Source organism: Condylura cristata, unplaced genomic scaffold, assembly GCF_000260355.1.
Source record: "Condylura cristata isolate star-nosed mole 26May11 unplaced genomic scaffold, ConCri1.0 scaffold00009, whole genome shotgun sequence".
NCBI classification, from domain to species: domain Eukaryota; kingdom Metazoa; phylum Chordata; class Mammalia; order Eulipotyphla; family Talpidae; genus Condylura; species Condylura cristata.
Window position 1 is genome coordinate 32,678,798 of NW_004567110.1, and position 26,122 is coordinate 32,704,919.

Consider the following 26,122-nt stretch of genomic DNA (forward strand, 5'->3'; position numbering starts at 1 on the left):
CTGGTGAATCCTCTCACCCTCTCACCCTCCGCATCTCTGGCCTGTACCCCATTTCTGTATGAATGAGTAAATAAATCTTTTAAAAAAAAAAAAGGAAACAAAGCAGGAACAGCTATATTTATATCAGATAAAATAAATTTCCACATAAAAAAGGTAATAAGGATTATGGTTCAGGGCCTAAAGCAACTATAATAAATACTACTTATATATGATCCCCTGATGGATCATCAAGATACATAAAGCAGTAATAGGTAGAACTAGAGATATAGTGCTGAAAACAACACAGTAATTGTACAGGATGTAAACTACTCCATTCGCAACTATGGGCAGATCAACAAGACAGAATAAATAAGGAAACAATAGTCTCAAATGAGAAGCTAGATAAATCCACTATATATATGTTTTTTCAAGTACACATGGAATATTTTCAAGAATAGACTATATGTTGGGGCACAAGTCATTGCCAATATAACTGTTGAAGACTGTACATGTATCCATCCATAATGCCATAAGTTTGAAATCAACTATAAAAATATCTGAAAAAAATCTTAAATACATGGAGAGTAAATAATCCACTGCATAATAATTATTGGATTAAAGTAGAAAGTTATGAATATCCTATAGACTTGTGAAAATGAGGATACAAGCACTCAGAATTTATGGAATACAGCAAAGCAATCTTAAGAGTGACACTAAACCGCAATAAGTTCAAAGTGAGGAGCAAGAAAAATCCCAAATAAACTTATCACACCTAGATCACCTTAGAAAAGAACAAACAAGACTCAAAGTTAATAGAAGAGAGGAACGAAAAATAAATATAAAAGTGGAAGTAGGGCATGGGATCTAGTGGTCCATGGGAAAGGACAATGGATCCTACAGTGGTGGGTGTACTGCAGTGACATACATCTGAAGAAGGATGAATGCATTCTCCTAAATCACTGTAAATCAGTGTTATTTCAATTCAAAAAGAATAAAAAACAGTGGAGATAAATGAAATAGAAATAAAAAAGGACCACACAATAGATTAATGAAACTAACAGCTGGTTCTTCAAGAATATTAACAAAGTGGATAAATCTCTAGATAAGCTAACAAAGAACAGAGGGAAAAGATTACTAAATATAATCAGAAATGAAAGAGGAAAAATTTTCATAATACAAAGGATCATAAGAGATTACTATGAATAACTATTCATCAATAAATTCTATTACCTTAAAGAAATGGACAAATTTTAGAACAATATAATTTACCGAGACCAAATCAAGGGGAAACAGAAGAGTTGAGTAACTGATCACAGTCGTGAGAATTGAAACTAATAAAATATCTCCTCAAAACAAAACTTTAGGGGTTAACAGGCAAATGCTATCACAGATTTAAAGAAGAAATTATGCCTATCTTCTTCAAATTATTTCTCAAAATTCAAGAAGGAGGGAATGATCCCTGATAAATTTTGTGATGTCAACACTACACTAAAACCAAAACCAGACAAAACAGCACAAGGAAATTACAGACCAATATCCTTGATGAATAGTAATACAAAAATCTTCAAGAAGGCATTAGCAAACCAAATTCAACAATTTTCTATAAGAGTTACTCTTAAAAAAATAGGATTTATCCCAAGAATATAACTTTAGTACATGCAGATCAATCAGTAGACTACACAAATCATGCTAGAACAAAGGCTGCTTCTCCCACCAAGGAGGTAAAACCCAGGAAAGAAATAGCACAGTGACTCTAGAAGTTGCTGTATTGCCATTCTTGGCATTAGTTTATAAAACAGTATAGCATAGCAGTTAACAGACTATATACCAGAGTTAAATGCCACACCACCAATACCTTATATGCAATTCAAAATAAATCCCTTTACTTCATATATATCAGGGAAAACAGTATCACTTATTTTATAAGACACTGGTTGGAACTTGATACCAGAATACATTTAGTCAACAAATCATAGAACTTAATGGCCAAGGGACAATCACAGGCACTTCTCAAGTTCTCAGAAAAAGGGATGTACAAGATGCCTATTATGAAGACTAAAAAATTAAAAAATGGCCCTCCGTGGTGGCACGGCGGGTTAAAGCACAGCACAAAGAAGCTTAAGCCACTTCCGCATGAGTTCGATCCCCACCTGCCCTGGAGGAGATCCACATGGTGAGGCAGATCTCTCCTGACCCGCCTGCTGCTCCCCTCAGCAGTGTACTACTTTGATCTGCCTGTTCTACTCCCCACTCTGTCTCTGGTGAATCCTCTCACCTTCCGCATCTCTGGCCTGTACCCCAGTTCTGTACAAATAAATAAATAAATCTTAAAAAAAAAAATTACTGGGCTACAAGAACAGTGGTTTCTAAAGTGGCTTGAATTTTATTATTTGTTATACTAACCAAGCTGCTTATTGATACTGTCATTATAAACAGTTCTATCTTGCCTTGAAGTTACCACCTCATTGTTGTAAGTGTACAAATAACTCCTTTCTTGGCTGCTACTAAGTTTTGGCTTGAAAAATCTTTCTTTTTCATTTTGTTTCTTGAAAAGCAGAGATAATAGCACAAAATTACATCAATTACACCAGAAAAAAAAAACTTTCTTTACAAAATGAGACACTTAGTGAACATGGAAAATTGACAGTAGAAACTGATTGTTCAGTTACAATCAGATAATGCATAAATTCTAGTCACTAGTCTTCTAAGTTATATAACCATTACAATAAAACTAGAAAATCAATAGCAATAAAGTCATGGAGAGATAAAGAAACAAGATCAGAAAACACTAGTGTGAATCCATTTTACAAAATGGTAACAAGTGCAAACTAATCTATAACTTCAAAGTGACAAGGAGGAGAGGCTTCTAAAAATATGAGAGGAAGAGATTATGAATAGTCAAGGAAAAATTGGGAGCATGATGTATATTTTTACTACATTGGCTATTGTGACATATCACGGGTAAATGCATATATCAAAATTTATCAAGTTGTACACTCTAAATATACAAAACTTATGTTTGGCAATTATTATACAAAAAATATACAAAACTTATGTTTGGCAATTATTCCTCAACAAAGCTATTTTTAAAGGGTCCATAATCTAATGAACAACATATTACACTTGAATTTGTATGAGTGCACTTTATATTAGCAACATAAGAGAAATGGTAAGGGAGAAGAAAGAATGGAATAACTTATTTTGATAAATAAGAGACATCTGAATGTATTTTGACACACATATGTAACTCACCTAAGTGGCAATCAAACCAGTAAAAAACAATGGTTGTTTATTCTGGTGAAGGTAAACTATAGTAGTGAATACATCATTCTCATTGCAGGGAAGATCAAGTAGACCAAAAAAAGATTAAGAATATTAAGATAACACAATCAATAAGGTAGAACTCATATCGATACATGAGTAGCTATATAAAAACATTTTCCACAATATTCATGAACCTTCACAAAAATTGACTATATCACAGATTATAAGGGAAAATAGTAAAATAGAATATATAGAAATATTTCAAATGACAACAATGTAGTAACACTAGAAATTATTGGTAAACATGAAATAGACCATTCATTTGGGAATTTAAAATCCTTTTCCTAGGGAAAAGGAAAAATACAAACTAAATCACAGACTTTATAAAAATAAAATATTGATAGAGCTATCAGCACCTCAGGAACAAATGCATGTTACAGTTTAAGTTGTGCAGGGATTCGTTCTTCACTACCAAGCCCCAGTCACCCTTAGGAAGTACAAAAGTCTCAGTGTCTAGGGAGCATACAAACATGCCCGCCAGAGCTGCACAGAGCATTGTCTTTCGCTGTTCATCCCCAGGCACCTTTGGGAAGTTCCACGCTCTACCTAGCTCTCTAAATTACCAGAAACAACCTCAAGACACTATAATGTGTAGAATGAAGTCCCAGTGACTCATATCCTCCACCCAGGACCTTCTCAGCTTTGCCAGCCACCAGAACGAGAACCAAAAGTGCATTAGAGGAGGCCCTAGTACCACCTCAAATCCCACAAGTCCCCAGAAGTTATATCCAACATCAAGTAAATATTGATGATCACAAAGTGAGAGAGAGGAATAACACATAGCAAAGCCCCCAGCAATAGTAGAGCAAACCCAAAACAAACATTGGAGAGAAAGATAATCGAAGCAAAACCTCAGAGGAAAAGCTCATAACCGGGAGAAAACAAAACCCCAGAACCAAGCCACAAAGACAAGGAAGAGCTTTTTTTACTGATGAGACATAAAATTCAAAATGACTATGACTTTGGTCCTTCCTGGTGGTGCAGCAGGTTAAAGCACAGCACTGAGAAGCTAAAGCCTCTTCCGCATGAGTTCGATTCCCGCCTGCCCCAGAGGTGACTACATGGTGCGGCAGACCTCTCCTGACCCACCCGCTGCTCCCCTCAGCAGTGTACTTCATCTATCTGCCTGTTCTGTTCCCCACTCTGTCTCTGGTGAAGCCTCTCGCCGTCCCTGAACCTCTGGCCTGTACCCCAGTTCTGTATGCACAAATAAATAAATCTTAAAAAAAAAAAAAAAGACTATGACTTAAAAAAAATGGGACAATACATTGAAAAATCAGAGAAATAGATGGTAGGTATACAAGAAAGCAAAATGAATGTCATGAGAAACACAATCAACAAATAGAAGATCGAAATCAAAACTTTAGACAAAAAAGTTTTGGGATATAAAAAGATCAAAAAGAAAATAAAAAAATTCAGGAGAAAGCAGTGGAAGTAGAATGAGCCAAGTGGAAGAATGAGTCACTAATTTGAAGATGAAAATGAGGAAAGAAATAAGATAGGAAAAGAAAGAGAGATGTAAAGGAAAAGAAATGAAAACACACACACACATTGAGAAGTATCGGATACCATGAGGAAAGGAAATATATGGATCATAGGAATACCAGAAGAGAGAAGGGTACTGAGAAACTATTTAAATAAATAAAGGAAGAAAATTTCCCAAACTTGAAGAAGGAACTGAGCGATCCAAAAAGAGGAGTGAATACCAAGAACTGAACAAGGAATTAGATAGAACCACAAAACGATGAACAAAATGGCATCACAGGCTTTTACATGCCAGTAATCATCCCAAACGTCAATGAACTGAACACATCAATAAAGACACAGAGTATCTAGTTTGATTAAGAAACCAAATCCTACCTTTAGGAAACACACTCATGCTCCATGGATAAATGGGACTGAAAACAAAGGCTGGAAAACAGCCCTTCAAGTAAATGGCAACTAAAAGAAGACATGAACAGCGACACATGTATCACACAGACTTACAGCTTAAACGGGTAACAAGAGATAGTAATGGACACTATAATGAGTAAGGGAATTAGTTATACAACAGAGCAGTCATCAAAATACACTCACCAAATGAAAGAACACCACAATACATCAGACAACTACTATCATGAAAATAGACATTGGAGAAAATATATATGTTGTTGGAGAGTTCAAAACACCAACGGACAGATCAATGAGACAGAAGATAAATAAGAACAAAAACAAATCACCCTACACAAAGAACTAGATCTCAAGGCCTTAATAGATATTTATAAGGTACTAGATCCCCCCAAAAGCTGAATACACATTTTTCTCAAGTACTTATGGGTCATTCTCCAGGATTGACCACGTACTGAGTCACAAGACAAGCATCAACAAGTTCAGGAACACTGAAATCATCCCGATTATCTTCTCTGACCATATTGGTACATAACTACAAATCAACTACAAAAAGAAAACAAGGAAATACTCTATGTGGAGACTGAACAATACTCTACTGAATGACCATGGGGTTAATGACGATATGAAGGAAGAAATCCAAAAATAACTAGAGACAGAAACTTACAACAGCAAAAGCAGGTCTAAGAGTTAGGCAATCAATGTGAGCTACAATAAGAAATTGGGAGAAATCTAAACAAACAACCTTGTTTCTGATTTCAAGGAATAGAAGAAGAACAAGAAAGTTCAAAAGCCAGTAGAAGAAAAGAAATAATAAATATTAGAGCAGAAATAAAAGAGAGTTGTAAATGATAGCCTAAAACATCAGTGAAACCAACAGCTGGTTGTTCAGAAAAATAACTAGTGAAATATTCAGTTAGGCTCACTAAGAAAAAGAGGAAGAAAATTAAACTTCAAATAAATAGGATCACAATGAAAGAAATTACAACTGACACTGCAGAAATTCAGAGCATAATAAGGTTAATAGGAACACTGATATGTAAACAAATTCGCAATGTAGATGAGATAGACAGATTCTTAGAATTGTACAATTATGTGATGAAATGGAAAAAGAGTTGTATGGGGGAAATAGACAAGGTAAAGCTACAATTTAGGTGGGAAATACTATCAATTTACCAGAACAGAAAACAAAATAAGGAAATAAACTGATGTCACAGGGAGTTTATCATATGTTGTTTAAAAGCATAATTTTTATCAATTGAATGAGTTTCCAGAGATTAAAAACCCATAAGAACTTCTTTTTATAACCTTTTATACTGTTCTCCTATAACACAAGAAGCAATAGATGACCATATAGCGTACGCATCTAAATAGTAGGGTTGTCTGTTACTTGCTGCTAAGAGTATTTCCAACTGCTACATATTCTATTAACTAGATCAGATAAGATTGTTTCAAACATTTTAATAATATCAGCTGGATCTTTGGGCAGGGAAGGAAGGAACAACCTGAAAATGAAAAATGTACAAGCAAAACAAAACAGGAGTGAGGGAGGAAGGGAGGGAGGGACAGCGGGAGAGACAGAGGGAGGGAAGGAGGGAGGTTCCTCCTTTGTAGACAGTAGAAACTAAATAACTTGTACAGCCCTCCTATTCAGTGAATTATAAATCTACAGGAGAAAAATAAAAATAACTTCAGACTCCAACATACTCTAGGGTTCTGGTTGACAATGGACAGAGGAGTTTGGAGGTCAAAGAAAGTCCAGCCATCTGTTTGAAAACTGGCTAAAATGTAGGTCACATATCCAGGATCAGAGTTAAAGACAAAGGAAAGCAGATGTTTGATGAAGTTATAAGACAAAACATGCAACTTTCTGGATCAGATTTTACATGTAATAAAAGAGCATGAAAACCAAATTAGTTTTATCATCTTTAATAATATCCTGTTTTATCCTTGTGAGTCTAGGGAGTTTCATTCCAGGAAATGAGACATTTCTTTTTTATATTTTTAGAATCCCATCTCTTACTTCTATACTTTATTATCTTTAAATTCTTAATCCCAAATATTTGATGACTGGAAGATACTGATAACTAAAGTAAGAGTAGCAAAATTCACTGAGCCTTATAGTTATTTTATTCTTTGATTTTCAAAAAGTATATTATACACCTAAAATACTTGTTCCTTGCATAATAGAATGAGAGAGAACTAAACCTAATGAAAATCATAAATTCAGAGAGAGTATGTAAGGAAAATAATGGAATCACAAGAAGTAGCAATATTATCTTTGCTGTCTTAATACAGAAACCTTTATGCAAATGAAAAGAAATTAAGGAACACCTCTACCAAACCTCCCACAACCAATCCATGCCTGAGACACCAGTTCATATGGCTGAGAATTTCTGAGATGGACAGAAGACAACAGACCCATTGAGAGATCTTGACCAGGACAATCAAGGACAAAACGACCCCTACAGCTGTCCTGTGCAAGTCAGAATTTACTGCCATCATTCATGTTTTAAAAATATAACTGAGGTTATAGGATACCAGTTTGTATTTCATGAAAGCACAGACATCAGCCATAAAAAATATTTATTGACCTTCTACTCTGGTAGTCTTCTAAGCAAAGCTGCCATTTAAATGGTCTGTTTGGACGAAAACAAAACAGAACTGTGGAGATGTCAGTAAGAACTGACAAGTAGCTTGTTTAATTTTTCTGTCCTTTCATAGCTCAAAATCAACATAAATTAGAATTTTAATGTTCCCTTCCCTCTAGATCACATCTTTTCTTCTTACCATCCAATTCTAGCCAATCATCAACTGTTTTTCTGCCTCTTTGGTCATATAATTACACTATTATAAAACAGGAATGCCCAGGAAGTTTATATACACATAATACAGTTTAAAATGCAAACATAAGCCCAAATGGCTATCAAGCAGGCAGTCCCTAAGTGGAGGCAGTTCCTATCTCCACTTATTTTATATTTATGGAGTTACCTAATTCTGACAGCTGATTAGAAACAGCAAAGTCTGTAGTCTGACAATTTGAAGACACTGTCTAGCATTGTCCTGGCACTAAAACATAAGCCTGACTCTGAAAGGGACTAAGATTGCTTCAGCTCTAAGTCCAAACACTTCACGCCAGCAAGACTGTGGCACAAGTGCATTACCATTTGTACTGATGTCAGTGGTAGGTGGTGAAATCATAAAAATCTTAAAAATTGAGTTAGTTCCTAGAAATCAGGTCACATTTCCCTCTCACTATAGGAATTTTACAACATTACCAAACAATGAAAATCTGGTCACGGGGGGACACAGGACCACCCCATGCCTTGCAAGGAAGCTCATTGTGTTTTGCAAAACATTTTTTAAAAATTTTATTCTTAAAAAGTCATACGTTTCTCTGAAACTTCGACTTAATGATTCTCATTCATTCGTTCTTTCTTTCTTTCTAAACTACTCTGTATAGTAAACTGTATTCCCAGGAAATAAAACACATCTGCCCTTATCCATCTAGGGAGACGTAGGCATGACATGGATCAAAACATGGAGCGAATCAATGTGCATTTCCTTTGCCACTAGAAGCCTCGCTTCACCCCTGATGTCAGTATGACTTACCTGAATCACACCGCCCAAGAAAGACACAGCTGCAGCAACACCAATTCTCTGCAGCTCAAAGTCAGACAATCCCAGCACACTTAAGTTACTCTGTGTAGTGAAGTTCTGGCTGCTCAGAGGGACAAGCCGTTCCACTGCCTTGGCTGATATTAGGGATGTCAAAGCAGAAGTGCCTTAAAAGTAAGGGTGTGGGAAAACTTCTATTAGTAATAGACTCAGAAGTTGTTGCCTTCCACCAAGGAGTTGAATGCATATCCTAAAAGCAAACATCTTTTAGAAACACTCTTCTCTGCACGTCTGTCCGCCACCATCATTCCATTCCATGACATATACAGAAACTTACCTGCACTTACACAGGCTCCTTTAACATACAACCACACCCATCTATTTGTTATGTGCTCTCAGGTCCTATAGGTTCCTTCCTCTCCGCAGTCCTGCATTGGGAATATCCTAGAGCAGGGAGTAAGATCGTAGCCTGGATTTGAACTTAAGCCCTCCATTTGTTACTAATGTGATTTGCAGCACATGGCTGAGTCTAAACTGCCTCATCCATAAAACAGGGCAACAAAACCTACATTTTAGGATTAAGAGCAAATATAAATGAGATGATAAATATGGAGACCTCCATAGGCTGATGGTTTACTGTTAGCTTTTGCCTGAATTTGAGATTCTTTTCTTCCTCTGCTTGCTTTTCCAATCTACCCATGCAAACACTTATCTTTCAAGGTCTCTTCAAATCTTATACCACACACAGATTCAGTCCAGATCCTCCAGACCATGTTTAATCTTTAGACTCCCTGTTCTGTCATAGCAGAGTAGACCTTATAATATAAGAACATGTTGTGACCCATAAAAATGTTTAAACATACCATTTCTGTCCACTGGTAGTTGTACAGACGGTTCGTTGGCATTTCCCAGAAAATGCCTGGCCTCACGCAAATGTGGGGCCATCTTCAATGTATTCTCTGTTTCCTGCCAAGAGTTCTGATGTCGCTCACCTTGGCAAAATGTCTAAGAATACAGGCTTGCACACAGGGAAATTCCAGTTCCCAGAGAGGGGTCAGCAATTTTGGGTTAAAGAAACAATTTGCAGTATTATGCAAATATTCCCCCAACTCATTAAAGACTGTACTTTGCTCCAGATCTTAAGTGAGAATTTGTGAAAAAGGGCCTGTAGCAAATTGTAGACATTCCAGTGAAAACATGCAGCAGCACAAGGCAAGAGAGACACGAGTCGCACAGAAAAAGGTCTCAGTGAAAACCCAAAACAGACTTCGCGGATCAGAGAGGCAGGGTGTACTGTGGTTCAGCTGTGGGCTCCAACAAGCCTGACCTGACATCTTGGCACTGCCACTTCATCTCTTATGTGGAGACATAATTATTCCTTACCCAAATGGGGCTGTTTTCAGACTTAAATACTGCGAGGTGGCATATATGACAGAATATATGGCATGTAGTTAGCACCTAAAAAATAATGCTTAATAAGACTAATGTTAACAGACTAATGTTAACTACGTTCTCCTCTGTTCTATAGAGGATGGGACCTAAATATACAGAGTCAATGGAATATCATCCTCTTAAGGAGCTATCAGTCTCGGAAAGTCATCAACCATCATGAGCACTGTCCTCCTCCTAAGGCATTTTATTAAGACCACAGTGAGAAACAAATACATCTAATAATTAGAGACAAGTTTCTGGCATCCAGGATAGGCAGTACTAAATAAAGAACATTAGCCCATGGGATCTATTGCAATAGGATTTCTGGAAGTCTGGTGCTGAGAGTAAAGAATTGTGGCTTTGAATATTTAGAGCTCCTGGGGTATAGAGCAAAACGATTTGTACAAAAACCTCTGAACAAGTGACTATGGAGTAAAAAGCAAAGGTATTCTAGCACTAATGTCTGAGTTCAGACCCATCTTTCTGAGAGTTCAAGGAATATAGGATGAAAGAACTGAATGGTAAAAGGGAGCATGTGGGCCCTCCCTAGTGGCATAGCGGGTTAGGACGTAACACTGCAAGTGAGCAGCAGCTGCTTCAATGGGCTTTTGATTCCCAACCAGGTGACCCACATGGCCCGGCAGACCTCTCCTGGCCTGCCTGCTGCTCCCCTCAATGTACTTCGACGATCTGCCTGTTCTGCTCCCCACTCTGTCTCTAGTGAATCCTCTCACCGCCCCTGAACCTCTGGCTTGTACCCCAGTTTATATGCATAAATAAGTACATCTAAAAAAAAAAAAAAAAAAAGGGAGAGTGCATCCAAAAAGGTATTGTTGAGGGAAGAAAAGTGAGGCTCACCTGTATGTGAGTCACATACCAAGATCTCTAGAGAGAGGCCTTGTTAGTGATAGACGAGGGACCCCCCACCGTGCTGACATGGACTGAGGAGGACTGCCTGGCTACAGGACGATGCTCTGCATTTCCTAAGCAGTTAAGTAAATCAAGGGCTTGGTTTGCTGATGAGGAGTATGTTATGGATGACATTTAATCTTCGCTATCTTATAGGTCTGTCCCTTGGTTTTACCTCCTCCCTACTTTTTCTCTGCATTTTCCCTCACTATCTCAAGTTTTTACCCTCTCTTGGCTTTAAACTTACTAGTGGGACTCTAAAATACCATGAAATCCATCTAATAGCTTCATAGCCCTGACTGTGGGTGGCAAGGACCAGCAGAAGTGAATGTGGGACTCAGAATTGGACATATCCAAGCTCAAATCCCAGTTGAGTTGAATATAAACTTGCGGTCTTAGTCATTACCCAATCTCTCAGCTTCCTTATTTTTATGTAGATGATAAAATTTGTATGTAGATGATAAAACTTGGGTATCAAGTAAATGAGATTTTATGTATAAAAAAATCTATCACAAATCTGACTACATAGCCTTTGTATTCTGATTTAGATAATTTTAGTATGAATTAATTACTTTTAGGGAATTCAGTACTCCATCCAACGATCTAAATTAGAGGTAAAATACTAAATAAAGTGATTATTTTTGTGAAAACAACATCAATCTCTCTTAACACTAAAAAAAAATACTAAAAGAAATAAGAATTCGTATACATAGGAACAATTAAAATAAAAATATACTCTCTTTAGTAAATATTTGCCATAAGTTTTTGGTGAGATTCAATTTTCTTTAAGATTGGAGAAAAGCAGAAAAGTAAAAAATAATTCATTGGTATATTACATATATATATATGTATATATATACACACATTTATATGGATGTATTTCCATTTATACAACTCTCTGTTTAGGAAATATTAAAAATATTATCATATTAACAGCAAGGGGAATTCATGTTGGTGATGAAATTACCATTGTTAATCAGTTGATTTTAAAGAAGGGAGAGTATACTGGATTATCCAGGTGATCCCAATGCTATGATAAGATGGAAACAAAAATACAGAATTAGAGAAAGATTTGAAAATGCTAAATGCTGCATTTCCAGCTACAGATGCAAGAAGGTGCTATAGGCCAAGGAAAGTGAGACGTCTCTAGAAAATGGAAAAGGCAATAACAAAGTTGACCCCTAGACCCCCCAAAAGGAATGTAGCCCACTGAAATCACAATTTTAGGCCAGAAAAATCCAAGGCAGATTTCTGATCTCTAAAACTGTAGAAAAAATCTTTCTTGTTTTAACTCACTGTGCTCATGGTAGCTAGTTACATTATAAATAGGGAACTAAAAAATTCACTAACACAAACTGATCATTTAAGAAAAAAGATACAAAATAGTATTACTGTTCACAGATTGAGATCTTTAAACACAAAATATTTAGAAAGTTCTCTATAGATATCTCCTTTTAAACATTTTATTACAATAATATTTGAGATTTTATTAGATCTTATCATGAATGTGTATTAAATTAGACATTTTATATCATTTCATCTATCTCACTAAATAATGGGGGGTTTTGGCTTGTACAACCAAGAAAGCTGCAAATAAAACTTTGAAATTTCTTCCAAACTCATGCAGATAGCAAACAACAAATGAGACATACACTCAGGCCTATCTCATTTCAAAACTCATGTTTTTAGCCAGACTATTCTATTATCTGATTGTCTATGACAATCACATTTTGTTTTGGCAACACAGAGCTTTTATTTGTCAATGGAAAGCTAGGCAAGTAAGAGATAATACTAATTAAAGATTGCTATTGCATCTAGCTTGGAGGAAACCTAAAGGATCATTTGGTCCAAATGTCATTTACAAGGAAAATATTTTTCAATATTTGAATAACTCAGAAACACGTGTCTTTATTTCCCACTCAAAATGATCATTTTCACTTCTTTTCACAACTTAAAATGCAAAGAATCCTTAACAAGAACTTTGGTTACACTGTAATAAAGTAATAAATCACGGTGTATATTAAGTGTCTGAAGCACAGTAATAAAGTGTCTTGACCTCATATTGGCTGAGACCTTCAGCAGTGAAGGTATAACTGCTTTGGAAGTATAATCAATAACTAACGATCACTTATGTGTTCTTTTCATTGGCAACATGAGAAGTATTCACTCATATATTAACTATACCTGTGGCAACATGACGTCCCATTCCAAATATGGCATAAATGATGACAGGAAACAGAGACCCATACAAGCCAAACACTGGATGCACAGATGACAGAATAGCAAAGGACAACCCTGTGAAGGAAACCAGGTAATTAGGATCAAATTATAGCTCCAAGATACCAACCATTACAAAGTAGAAAGGCTATTGGCCATACTCCAATGACAAAAGGAACCATAATTTAATTACTCCATTTGTTCAATGAAGCACGAGCATTAATGTCCTACATAACAGAATATTCACTCATACGTTCATACTTGTATTTCAATACTAAAGCATTACTTTTGGAATTTTCTTTATTCTCTGATTACAGAGACAATTACCAAAAAGCATTGCCTTACCTTGTCTTCCTCCTCAAGGTGATAAGATCATCACATACTATCTCTGCACACACTTAAGGAAGCATTTTCACATATATCATTGTGTTTGCAAATAATATCTGTCGGATAGGCAGGAGTAGTGGGATTACCACTGACAGATGAGAAGCCTAGTGTGAAAGTGACCAAGGTTGGGACAAAAGCGATGCACAGGCAAAAGCTGGCTAAGTGATTGTTGGCCTAAGACTGTAAATTTTGGTAGCAGGACCAACGTGTGAACCCACATACTGGACCCCAGTTTGTATTTGGGTATAATTTCTCAAGGTGAACAAAAGTCAACTTTTGTTTATTCAAAGAATAAGGAGTAACTCTTAATCATGTTACTTTTCTTCCCCTTGGATACTACTACCTACATATTTTGTATGTTACATGCTGACAGGAAATTTTCCTAGACATGTCCAAATAGCTAGGAGATTATAAGTTCATTAAAGTGATCTTGTTTGTGGCCAGTTCAGTTGATTCTGATAAATCCATTCAGATCTATATCATTTAATGATAGGATTTGACTAGGCACAATGGACTTTGTAAGTACAAACTTACAAACTTGAAGAAGTGGCATTAGAATGACCTATGTGGCCTATTCATTATTCACACTATGAAGCCTGCCAATCTTATTCCAATGTCAATGCTTTTTTTACTGTTTAATTTTCTCTGTTTAAAAGTTAAGTTTAATTTCTTTTAAAGAAATAAACTTTAGTTCTATGTCAGCTATTCTCTATCAAGGAGTATAAAATATTTTAGGTATAATTAAAATATATGAAAGGCCTCCCAATGACCAGTCTCTTTCTCCACCTTTAAAACATACAGCTGAGTGACTGGTTTCTTGGCATTGTATTCATAAAACTGTGGTAGAAATAAATAAAAAATGATTACAGAAGAATTAGTGGGAGAGGTTGCTCTAGCATTTCATATAGAGAGGCATGGAATTTCAGATGAGAGGCAATAATCTGGGTGTTTTGAAGGATGGTCATATAAGGGACAAATTTAAAGTCAGTTCACATTACAAGGTCTTTCCATTCCCCCGTCCTACCAGCAAGCCCCTCTTGGTATTTATAGGGTAAACAATTTTGTAACAGTTTTCGCACCCACTTACAGAATGTCATCTAATAAAAATTACCTATTAATAAACAGAATGCTGAGTGTTACCATGTAAGAAAACAATGTGACCCACCCATATTGTAGATTACCAGGATTCACTACATTAATGAGAGTGGGAAAAGGAAAAAACCTAAGGCATGCTTGACAAAGTACTTTGGATGAATCATAGGGACGTGAAATTCTGATAAAGGTGGTAGAAAATGTCAAGATAGGAGTTGGCCAGACATAGATTCTATGTCTATATTCCTACTTTACCTGCAACAGGCAATTTTTTTAGGACTCAGCTCATGTATGTGTAAGGAAATGGAGCTATTGATTTCCAAAAGTACAAGTGAAAAAAGAGGGGTCAACTACTTTTAGAACTGTGGTCAATTTTGGAGAACTCTGTAGAGTTCCATAAACTGGCATTTGCACAAGAAGTAATATGATTTAATTATCTCATTAGTCCCTCCAGTTCATGATACACAAGACAAAAAAATCATTTACAAAAACCAGAAACTAAACCTTCTCTCAGCTTTGCTTCTCGTTTGAAGTTCTTGGCCTCTGTTCTCAATTGGCATCAGAAATACAGAACTGTTAGAACACTCAGCATCCTTGTGCAAATTAGAAAAAAGGCCCCCTGCTGGACAAAATAACCCACCTTATTTGTAACCAGTAACTAAGGAAATGACACTCAGAAAACATCCATAATTTTCTCCTATCTTTTGCAAGGCTGGAAAGCTTTTAGTTAATTATTGCATTTTGAAAATATCCATTTCTCAAATTCATGTTAAAGCACTGTTTTTAATTTGTTTTAAGTTGCCAAACAGAAACCAAACAATGCTTTTCCGTTCTGAATGTTGAGCTCATGGATGAATTACTGCATTTGGCTGTGGTACAAGAGGAACTTTAGGATTTGAGATATTTACTTTAAAACTAGAGCTGAGATTCTGATCCTAATAAGTCATACCTTAATAAATTATGGCATTCCCCAAATAACACCCCCTCAGTAAAGATCCTTCAGTTGAATAGAAGTTAGCAAATGACTAAAAACTTAATTATTTCTTATAAGTGTCTGGTGCTTGGAAGTGGAAGAGGGAGAGAGATACTGTGAATATTGAGCATCAGAGATTTTTTTATGCATCTCAGAACTTACTCTGAGCTTAAAATTGCTAAAGATAGAAGCATTTAAAAGTCCTCATTCCAAGGAATAAAGGCTAAGTACCAATAATTCCATGAAAGAGAAGGAGTTTGGAATTCAGAGAAAATACTAACAATAAGACCCAAAGAAAGGAAATGAAATTCAGTCCTGCACTGCATTCCTTAATCTCAGATTTAAGGTTCTTACGTGTAGCCTTTTCAATGAAAATGAAAGAGCAGCTTGTCTGAACAAAGGAAATGGGAGGCAAGGAAAACCTGAGGCCCTTTTCTGGGTCAACAGTTAGAAAGAAGGGCAGCTCCTTAAGAAATAGGAAGGTGGTATGCAATTTCTTCCTCCTTCCCTCTGTTTCTCTTGCTCTCTGGCTCCTTCCTTTTTCTCTCCGACCTTCTCCTATCTTTCTCTATTTTTTAAGCTAATTTCTTATTTTCTCTGATTCATGAGGGATAGTGGGAATTTCTGGAATCTCTTAACAGTGGAACAATGGGAAGAAAAGAATCTTGAGCCATTGTACAAATGGCCTTTCAGCTTCACATTGTGTTTCCTCTTCAAATGAAGAGTCGTTTTCCCAAGAATAAGGCTGAATTGGTGCATCAGCAAATCTAAGAATGAAAACTCGTTTTTAGGTATGTGGATACACACATTTATAAAGTCAGGACTTGTGTGACATGGAGTGCCTCTGGGCAGACTGAAAGGCTGATAAAAAGGGATTCCACTTCTTATATGGCCCACCTATTTTTACCTTTTCAAGAGAAGCAAAGCCTAGACGTAACCTCACTCTATACATAGATTCCATTAAGAAAAACCTCTGGGTCCTTAGAAACCTAACCAACTTGATTAGTTCCTACTGTCACCTACTTATTGCTGAGAATATTCAATTCCAGATAGGGTGTATAAGCTTCATAGAGGGAACAAAATTTATGAGTGTTTTAAGCTGATCAAAGCTGCCCACTAGAGCTTCTAGATCTTCAGGCTAAATGAGCTTTTCCTAAATCAGATTTTACTCAAAAGGAGAACTCTAGTAAAACATTGACATTCATTGTTTCAGTTCTTCCTATTCTCCCATAGGATGAAATACCTGCCACCTATTTGCTTCCTGGGTTAACAGGTCATTAGGTCCCATAGTAAAATATTTGCTGTTATGTTATTCAACAGCTCCATTTTCTCTTCATGGTAGCAAATATGCTGCTTTCCTCCAAGAAACCATTCTTTACACTAAGATGCACGACTAAGAATAGGGGAGATGAATTCCATGCCAAACTCTTATCATGGACACATGCATCAACCTGGACATTCAGATATTTACATTCTTTTTGCCAAAATCCCTGGTTTAGACAAGCGTACAGCATTGCAAATATGGTCAATGAAATACATTATACTCATACTGGAATTGTTAGATGATTGCAAAATTACACAAGCATTATGTAAGAATCGATACCTAATGTTATATATTTGAATATCTGATATAGTAGTGAAATATAAACCACTGAATGCTTATCCATATAGAGAAAGATAAATGTTGGTACAATGATACTAAGGAATAATATGCATCTGTTAAAAAGGCTGAATTATAACCATATCCACTAGCCTGGACATATCATATATTGCTAAGATGAAAAATTCCAGGCTTACATCTTTTATACTTTGTGAAAATCTGAGAGGTTACTGGTATGTTTCAAACTTTTTCATATTGTGTAATAAGTTCATAATACCTTAAAATTCAATTATTTTGATAGAGATTTTTGAATGCAATCTGAACATGGTCCTGAATGCTAGGACTCCCATATGGAGATTATGTTTCTAATGGAAACAAAGTGACAAAGTTTGCTTTTTAAGTGATCACTGCAACAATTAGATAGAAGACACAAATTTGACAAAAAGAACAGGTAGGAAGCTACTGCTGATTCTCAGGTAGCAGTGAGAGAGAGACACATGCAGCATTTTCCAAGGAAATACAGTTTAATAAAGAACACTCCTTTATAGAACATATCAAAGGATCAAAGGTGACTGGATGTGAAGAAGAAATTACAGGAACCTGATAAAAGAGAACTGAAGTCCTTGATCAGGATGCCCATAGAGAGTGGCCAGGTTAGAGCAAGATAAGCAAAAGGTTGGTCACCTGATCAGCACCAAAATTCAATGAATGAAGGAATTGCTAGAAGCAAAGGAAAAGTATCAGAAAAGAAGCCAGGACAGTTCCAAAGAAATGTCACTCATGAAAAAGGGTGGCAATGTCCTTTGCATTTACTAATAAAAGGGTCACACGTGACTTAGAGAACTTTCTGGGGAGTGGAGGGTGTTCAAGGAAAGGATTTGAGTGGAGAGGGAAGAGGCAAGAGACATGACATCTTTCAAAAAAATCTTGTCAGTGGTCATGGAATCAAAGAAAAATTGTGCATATTTTCTTGTTAGTTTTAAAATAGAATAAACTTAACCATAGAAACAGATGGAGGTTTAATGAGGCCTGAATCTTACACATTTTGAGAAGTGTTCTAGAAAAAAAAGTTAAATTACAACATAAACTAAGTTACAAAGTTAAATATTTACTTAGGATGAGATACCACACCATACAAAATTATAAATTTTCAAAAACTGACTAAGTCCATGATCAAATATCCAGAAAAAATAATATAATATTTTATTAACTATCTACTATACCATTATATTGCTTTCTCCCTTTTAAATACTAGGCTGTTATTTTTTGAAAACGTCTTCATATGACAATGATTCTTGTAATGTTTTTCTATAAAGAGAATAGAAATAAAATTTTGGCTTTCCTCTCACATATCAAACATTTCTAATACATCATATTTCAGGTGTTCTTGACCTCGCCTGTCTCTTGTAGCTCTGCAGGGGCTGTCTGACTTCATGTGGTGCAATCTGACAGCTCCTCTCTTTCACACACCCTCAGGTTTCATTTTTGAGGTCTATTCTGGGATTTCTTAATGTCCAGACTCACACATGCCAACTTGGGTGCACCCAACGGGTGAGGCTTGGACCAATGAGAGAGTAAATGAATGACTATTTTCCTTTCTCCCCCCCTTAAAAGATGGCCTGGAGGGGTAATTTATACTTCTTGGGGGCATGATGGAGCCATCTGTCTCTCAGAAGTAGCCAGCTCTTCTGGTGGTGCAAGGGGTTAAAGCACAGCATTGTGAGGCTGTCCATAGCCATGGCAGCAAACCTTGGATCCCCAGTCAGGGCGCAGCAGATCTCTCCTGTCTCACCAGCTGCTCCACTCAGCAGTAAATTGTAGTTGACCTACCTATTCTGTTCCCCACTCTGTCTCTGGGGAATCTTCTCATACCCACCACACACTGCTGGCCTGTGCCCAAGTTCTTGTATGAATAAAAAAATTAAAACTTAAAAAAAATAAGATATAGCCAGACCCGCAATAGGTATTGTGTCCTTCATGTTCCCTCCTCATCCCTCACTGACACCATCTAGGTTTACACTGATCTAAAAGCACATAATCCTGTCTGAATTTCTGGGAAGTTAGACTAAGATAACAATGTCTGTTTAAGACTTTTTTAATAATGACAGATTAAAAATTTTTATTTTTGCTTTATAGCTAGTTAATAATACATGAAATTTCAATTGTCAGTTAAGAAAGTCAAAAAAGCCAAAAAGAAAACGAGAAATACTGGATGGTTTCACTGATAGCAGGATTATAAGGGATGGGAGGAGGAGGGGGATAGCAACTGTAATAAAGAAAAAACAAAAAACAATGAACAACTATATATCAGAGACATTTTACAGGGGTGCAGTGGGGAATGGGATAAAAAATGGGGGTGGGAAAATTGCATGGGACTACGGTGATGGCACACAGGTGAATGGCTAGTGGAAAGTCCACAGGGATTACAATCGAGATGGAAAAATGAACAAAATGAAGACTGATGTAAAAATAAATAAATAAATAAAAGAAAGCCTATTGAGAACTGCAAATATTAATCCATTCCTTGATAATAAATTTGTAATAGTACTAGGGAGAGTTTTTTTTTTTTTAATTTATGTCAGCCCTTTGCAACAACTTCATTTTAGCTAAATTCCAAAAGTATCTACATCCACATACTATTTATAATCAACAAACTATAGAAACAGCTCAAGTGCCCCAAAACAGAGGAGTGAATAAAGAAGATGTAGTATACAATACTAGAACGCTAGGCTATTTTTTAAAAGCGGAAACCTTGTCATTTGAACAACACAGATAGATCTGGAGGGAATTATGCTGAGCAACATAAGTCAGAAACAGAAATACAAATCCTGGATGACTTCACTCTTACATGGGATATAACAAAGCACAGCAAAGGAGACCAAAATAAACCCTTGAAATTTTATTATAAAATTGAGGCTATCAGACTCTGGTGCTTTGGTGTGGGCATGAGATAGTAATATACATTTGTAGAGATATGAACTTATACCCCTAGAATACATGCTAAAAGCAAAGGTACTTCAGTACACATAAATTTTTTAAATAAAATTTTAAGTCTGTCAACAACTTCAATGCCCCAGACTTAAGAATCATGACCCAAAGGAAAAAGACACCGGTCCTAATCAATTTCCTTTAAAAATTTTTTACTTTGGAAATTCATATATATATATATGGCTGTGTAAAAACAATTCACTTTGGAAGGGGTACATCCAAGTAGATATATGAATATGATGTGTTTACTCATAAATTGCCAAGGGTAGTGAAAGAAATCAGCCTCCACTTGATAGGAAAGTTGAGAAAATAGTACACTGGAGTGAGAAAGCCAACAAACATAGTGGTAAAGATGGTTCTTGTGAATATTTGGGGAGTATAAAGTAAAAAATATCTGCCTAAAATTAAATACCATGTAGCATGAATTTAAGATACATCAAATAACAAACTAGCAAACCAGATTAAAACTTCACCTCTGTGGAGTTCATGTTCTCATGGACAATAAATGTTAACAATGTGAACATTAAAAAGCACGATTTAATGAAGACTTCTTCTGTGTGAATTCTGCCGTGGCATTGAGTCTGCAAAGCAACTTATGGTCTAAGTATTATTATCCCTACATAGGATAACAATCCCAAAGCAGCTAACAAACTTACCCAAGTGATATAGCTGAAATCAAAAGTTGAGGTCTTTCTAACAGTTATTCTACAATTACTTATGAAGGTCTTACTGTATTCCAAAGCCCATATAAAATTCATGATAGATACAAGGGAATATATATTATGCCCTTGCATGAAACAGATGTTATCTCAAGCTCAACAATCATAGGTGCAGTTTATACAATGACCAATATAGTCAAAGTTCAGAGAGGTAGGGAAATTACAGGAGATATAATCACTGAAAGCTTTATGATAAAAACTAAAATGGGGGGGGGGGTGAAGGATGATCAGAACTATTGTTTTCTCACAACTTGTCCACATTCCCATACAGTTGTGTTTCTTTAAAAAAATTTAATTTATTTATGCATACAAGAACTAGGGTCAGGCCAGAGGTAGGGGTGGGGTGAGATGATTCACCAGAGACAGAGAAAGGAACAGAATAGGCAGATTGACTGAAACACACTGCTGCGGAGAACAGGTGGGACAGGAGATGTCTGCCATGCATGTGGGTTACCTCCTTGGCCAGGGATCAAACTCCTGTTGCAGTGGCTGCCAACAGTTTCATACTGCAGTGCTTTAATCCCTCCCAGGGAAGGCCCTCACCGTGTTTTGACTCATTTTGTTCTGGTACTTCTGAGTTAGTTGTTAAGAATATCCCTCATTTTTGGTTTTGAAACATTACTTTTTTGGTCTTAGAAATTATATGTTCATATATATTCATATCATAAAGATATATTCTTGAGGCTGTTACCATTCCTTTATTAATACTCATATCCATGACTTGACAACACAGTGCTGTCCATAGACTACATCTTCTCATTCTCCTTTGCTAGTGCCTCAGCCACTTAAATATCAGTATTGCCCAAGGTTTCTTCCATTCTGATTTAGTCTATAAATTAACCATGAATTAACCTACACAGTCCCATGATCATAATATATATACAAAACCTCAGACCCAAGTGGACACAGCTAGAGATCCCACAGACACTCATATTACAAAACCAAAAGGAAATTATTTGTACCCTTCGACCAGCAAACTCTTCATAAGAACAAAACAACATTAAAAAAAAAAAAAAAAAAGAACTGATATTCTTGTTTACTTAAATCCAGGCTCAGAAAATACACCACCACTCATCCAATTCAAACCTTGAAATTATCCAAAATATTGTTTACTCTCACATCATTGAAGAGTGAGCAAGCCTTATCTATCCCATTTATAATTGGTGGGCTCTGTCCCTCCTCTCTAATCCCGCTGTCACAAACTTCTGCCTTTGTCTGTTCAGACCATAGCACTTTCTTTCCTGAATAGAATTTCTCTCAACTTGTTTTTTCTGCTACTCTCATACTTCCACCAAGTACAGAACATACTGCTGCCAGAGTGATCATTCCAGAACTAAAAAATGTGTCACTCCCTAGTATCTATTAAAATACCGATATTTTTCATCATTTTAGAAAATAAACCCAACCCTATTCCATGGTGCACTCATGTCTTTTCATGATCTCTATTCCCCAGTTTGACCTCTAAAATTCAACTCCCGGCATTTAAACAAACTGTGTTCTTTTACTTTTTATTATTATATAAGAGTTTCTTATCTATAGTAAACTTACCTGTGTTCCCCCTGAGAAACTTATTTAGCTTTCAAGTTCCAGATAAAGTATTAATTTCCTCTTGAAATCTTCCCTGAATACCTCAGCCCCACTCCAGAAAGAGTGCCACATGTGGCCCTCCCTGGTGGCACAGCGGGTTAAAGCACAGCACTAATGAGCTTAAGCCACTTCCGCATGAGTTCGATTCCCGCCTGCTCACATGGTGTGGCAGACCTCTCCTGACTCGCCCGCTGCTCCCCTCTGCAGTGTACTTCGTCGATCTGCCCTTTCTGCTCTCCTCTCTGTCTCTGGTGAATCCTCTCACCCTCCGTATCTCTGGCCTGTACCCCACTTCTATATGAATAAATAAATAAATCTTTAAAAAAAATAAAATAAAAAAAAGAGTGCCACATGTTACCAATGCTGTCACTGTGCCTTGTATATTCCTCATGTATGCCAATTACCAAAATTATTACAATTGCCAAGCTTCTGTCCAGGTCCACAATTAGATTGTGAGATCTATCATTAAGGAATAAATAAGAATTATTCCATTTCTAAGTAAACTATTACATTTTACATGTTATATTTCTGAGTAAACTATGTGTCCCGCAAAGTACTGGAATTGCTTTCCTGGGGCTCAGAGAAGTGTCCAAAAGCCCCTAGGAATGAAATGGTGTAGTTACCAGAGTAATGAGGATGATGAGGAGGGGACAAAGGAACAAAAGCAAAGCAGGTCCCAATTATCAGATGGATGCAGGCGTAAGCAAGATTCGTGGGCTAGGAGACCACAAGCAGGCCAGGAAATGAGGTTCACAAATAACACAATTCAGAAGCCAGTCCCAACCCCAGGGTGCTGACGTCCAGCTTTTTAGAAAGCGCTGAGCATAAAGGGCAGAACATGACGGGGGCGATAAGTCTTCTCAGAGGTTCAACAATCTCCCCTTCAAATATGCTGAGTAAACTTCAGCAGATATTGTCCCACACAGTGCCATGGTTCAGTATTTTTGTTTTCCTTTTTTGAGAACCATGTTTCCCCAATTCTCCTCTAGCCTACATCTAGGTAAGGGAGCAGAGGACACCAAGAATTTGCCTTTCTGTTTCACATTATCTGTTTGCTAGCACCTCCTTCACTAACTTGTCTTTGCCAGTCAGGTGCACCTTCTCACTACCTCCCATGGGCCCAGGCCCAACTAATAGTTGGTCCTGCTCAAAGATGGTAGAAAAGCCAAAGGAGATATATTCGTGGTGATGGCTCCCTAGACTGTAACTCAGACTGTTTTTCATCTAGAATCTGTTTTTAATCTGGAGTCAGGTTCTACTCTTAAGTTGCTCCTACATTTCACCTGAGCATCTGACACGTTATCCCCCGGTTTTACCTTTTACTTCCTGTTGCCGCCAGTTGAAACACAGTCAATAAACTTTATACTGACCAGACTGAGCTGTATGTCTTATCTAAGCTCCATGAACATGATCTCAGTCCTACCTTCTGAGATGCCTCCATTCTACTCACCTCTCTCAGGTAGAGTGTCACAACCTCAGCTCAAGTAATAGAATAGCAGTTTCCAGATTCCTTCTCGCCTCCTCTGCACTTCCCCTACCTAAACAGAGGGCAGCTAATTGAAGAGTTCAATGCTGAACACTCTGAAGAAAATACTGGCATGAGCAGCCGTGGGCATGTGTGTGTGTGCTTCTCTTTTCTACTATTTCTTCCCCCCTGCCACTGGCAAAAACCAGGGCCAGAGCTTGCCTCGAGCTGTGATATGTCTCTCTTTTATCTTTCCAGAAGCACTTCCAAACCTTCGCTTTATAAGAAAGAAGGAAGCACTTGTGAGATCTCGGTTCTAAATTGTTTTTGCTCCCCTCCAGCTTTGCAAGAGCTATGCTTTGCACACTAACTCAGATAATAAAGTGGGATCCTGGCTGCCATTCCCTAAATACTACTGTGCATATAATTTCGTTAAAATCTCCTCCAGAGAAAGTGATTAGCAGAACTTGCGTTCTTAAAATGCCATTTTATATAATACCATTCTGTAGCTAATCAAATCTTGCCAGCTGTCACTTTGTTCTTTATATTGATTTGATTTTTACCACCAAATATTTATTTCAAGTTATGTTATGTAGATGGGACTTGTACTACTCTTCATCGTCTACTACTTGTTCTACTCTTTCCTAAATACAAACAAAGAATTCTTCCGCAGCTCCTTAGGTTATACAAGCTACTCCAGGCAGAAAGTGGCTGAAACCAATACTCTACAAACTTTCACTAAGAAAATGTTCCCACCCTTACATACCCACACCAGAGTGCTATCTTCAAGGCTGAAATAATAAGATCATATTCTCATAGACTTTTGTATAAATTTCTGAGGAAGGAAAAAATAATAAGCCCCTTGTGGGCTGGATTGTTGTCTTATACTTCTCTTTCTCTTTCCAAGAACATAGCAAGACTGTATTCTTTCAAGTATTTTTTTAATAGGAATAAATAAAGAATCCTAGGAAGACAGATTAGTATTCTTGAAAACAAAATAATTAGGTGGTGGTAAGCACTTCCAAGAATTACACATAAGAAATGAAACCCAAACTGTGTGGGTAATGATGAAAGTTATTTCCCTCTGGTAACTAGTTTGTGGTGGTCTTAGCATTGTTATTAGCAAACCGCAGTATAATCAGCTGTCTGGTTCACAGCACCAGTGGGCTCAGTGTTAAACAATATTACAACTGGGTCTCCTATGGCAAATTTGTATGTATTCAAGAATCAACTGTATGAAAACAAAATACCTAATGATACACTTCTTACAGAGAGGTATTGTTAATTAAAGATCAGTAGTTCTAATAATTGGCGGGCTGAAGGCAAACTATAAGCTTTCCTCGTGTAGCTTGCATTACAGGTGAGCTCTCACAGACTGAAAATTACTGAAATCACAAAGCTTCATGACCAAAAGATCTAAGAACTTAAACATAAGAAGAAACAGGAAGAGACTGGAATTTTCATCACAGAAAGCAGCCACCCAGGACAGTTAAGTACTGCCAAATGCGGTCTCATCATCCCTATTGGCATTTTTCTCTGACAGTGTTTCTGAGTGCCTGAGAACTGGTTGGGGTACACATGACTAGGACCAAAAGGCTTGGCCACCCTACGCAGCAAGTATTCTCTACTCAAAGAAACTTAGAGGTAAATCATATACACATAAAAAAAACAAATGCAGGGCTCTTTCTGGCGGTGCAACTTGTTAAAGTACCCATTAAGAAGCTTTCTGAGGGCCCTCCCTTTTGGTGCAGCATGTTAAAGCACAGCATTAAGAAGCTTAAGCCCCTTGCGCATGAGTTCAATCCCCACCTGCCCCGAAGGTGACCACGTGGTGCAGTAGCCCTCTCCTGACCTGCATGCTGCTCCCCTCAGCAGTGTACTTCGTCGATCTGCCTGTTCTGCTCCCTGCTCTGTCTCTGGTGAATCCTCTCACCCTCTGCATCTCT

The 26,122-nt window shown here is 37.0% G+C and overlaps 1 protein-coding gene across 1 annotated transcript in view; it reads right to left on the reverse strand.

Moving 5' to 3' along the window:
* SLC26A7 (solute carrier family 26 (anion exchanger), member 7) overlaps window positions 1-26,122 on the reverse strand; it is a 91,194-nt gene that overhangs the window by 54,627 nt on the left and 10,445 nt on the right. The window contains exons 2-3 of the mRNA XM_004679736.2: window positions 13,333-13,443; window positions 8,803-8,975 (exon numbers count right to left, since the gene is read on the reverse strand). Coding sequence (XP_004679793.1) covers window positions 8,803-8,975; window positions 13,333-13,443 — 284 coding nt within the window. The remainder of the gene's footprint in view (window positions 1-8,802; window positions 8,976-13,332; window positions 13,444-26,122) is intronic.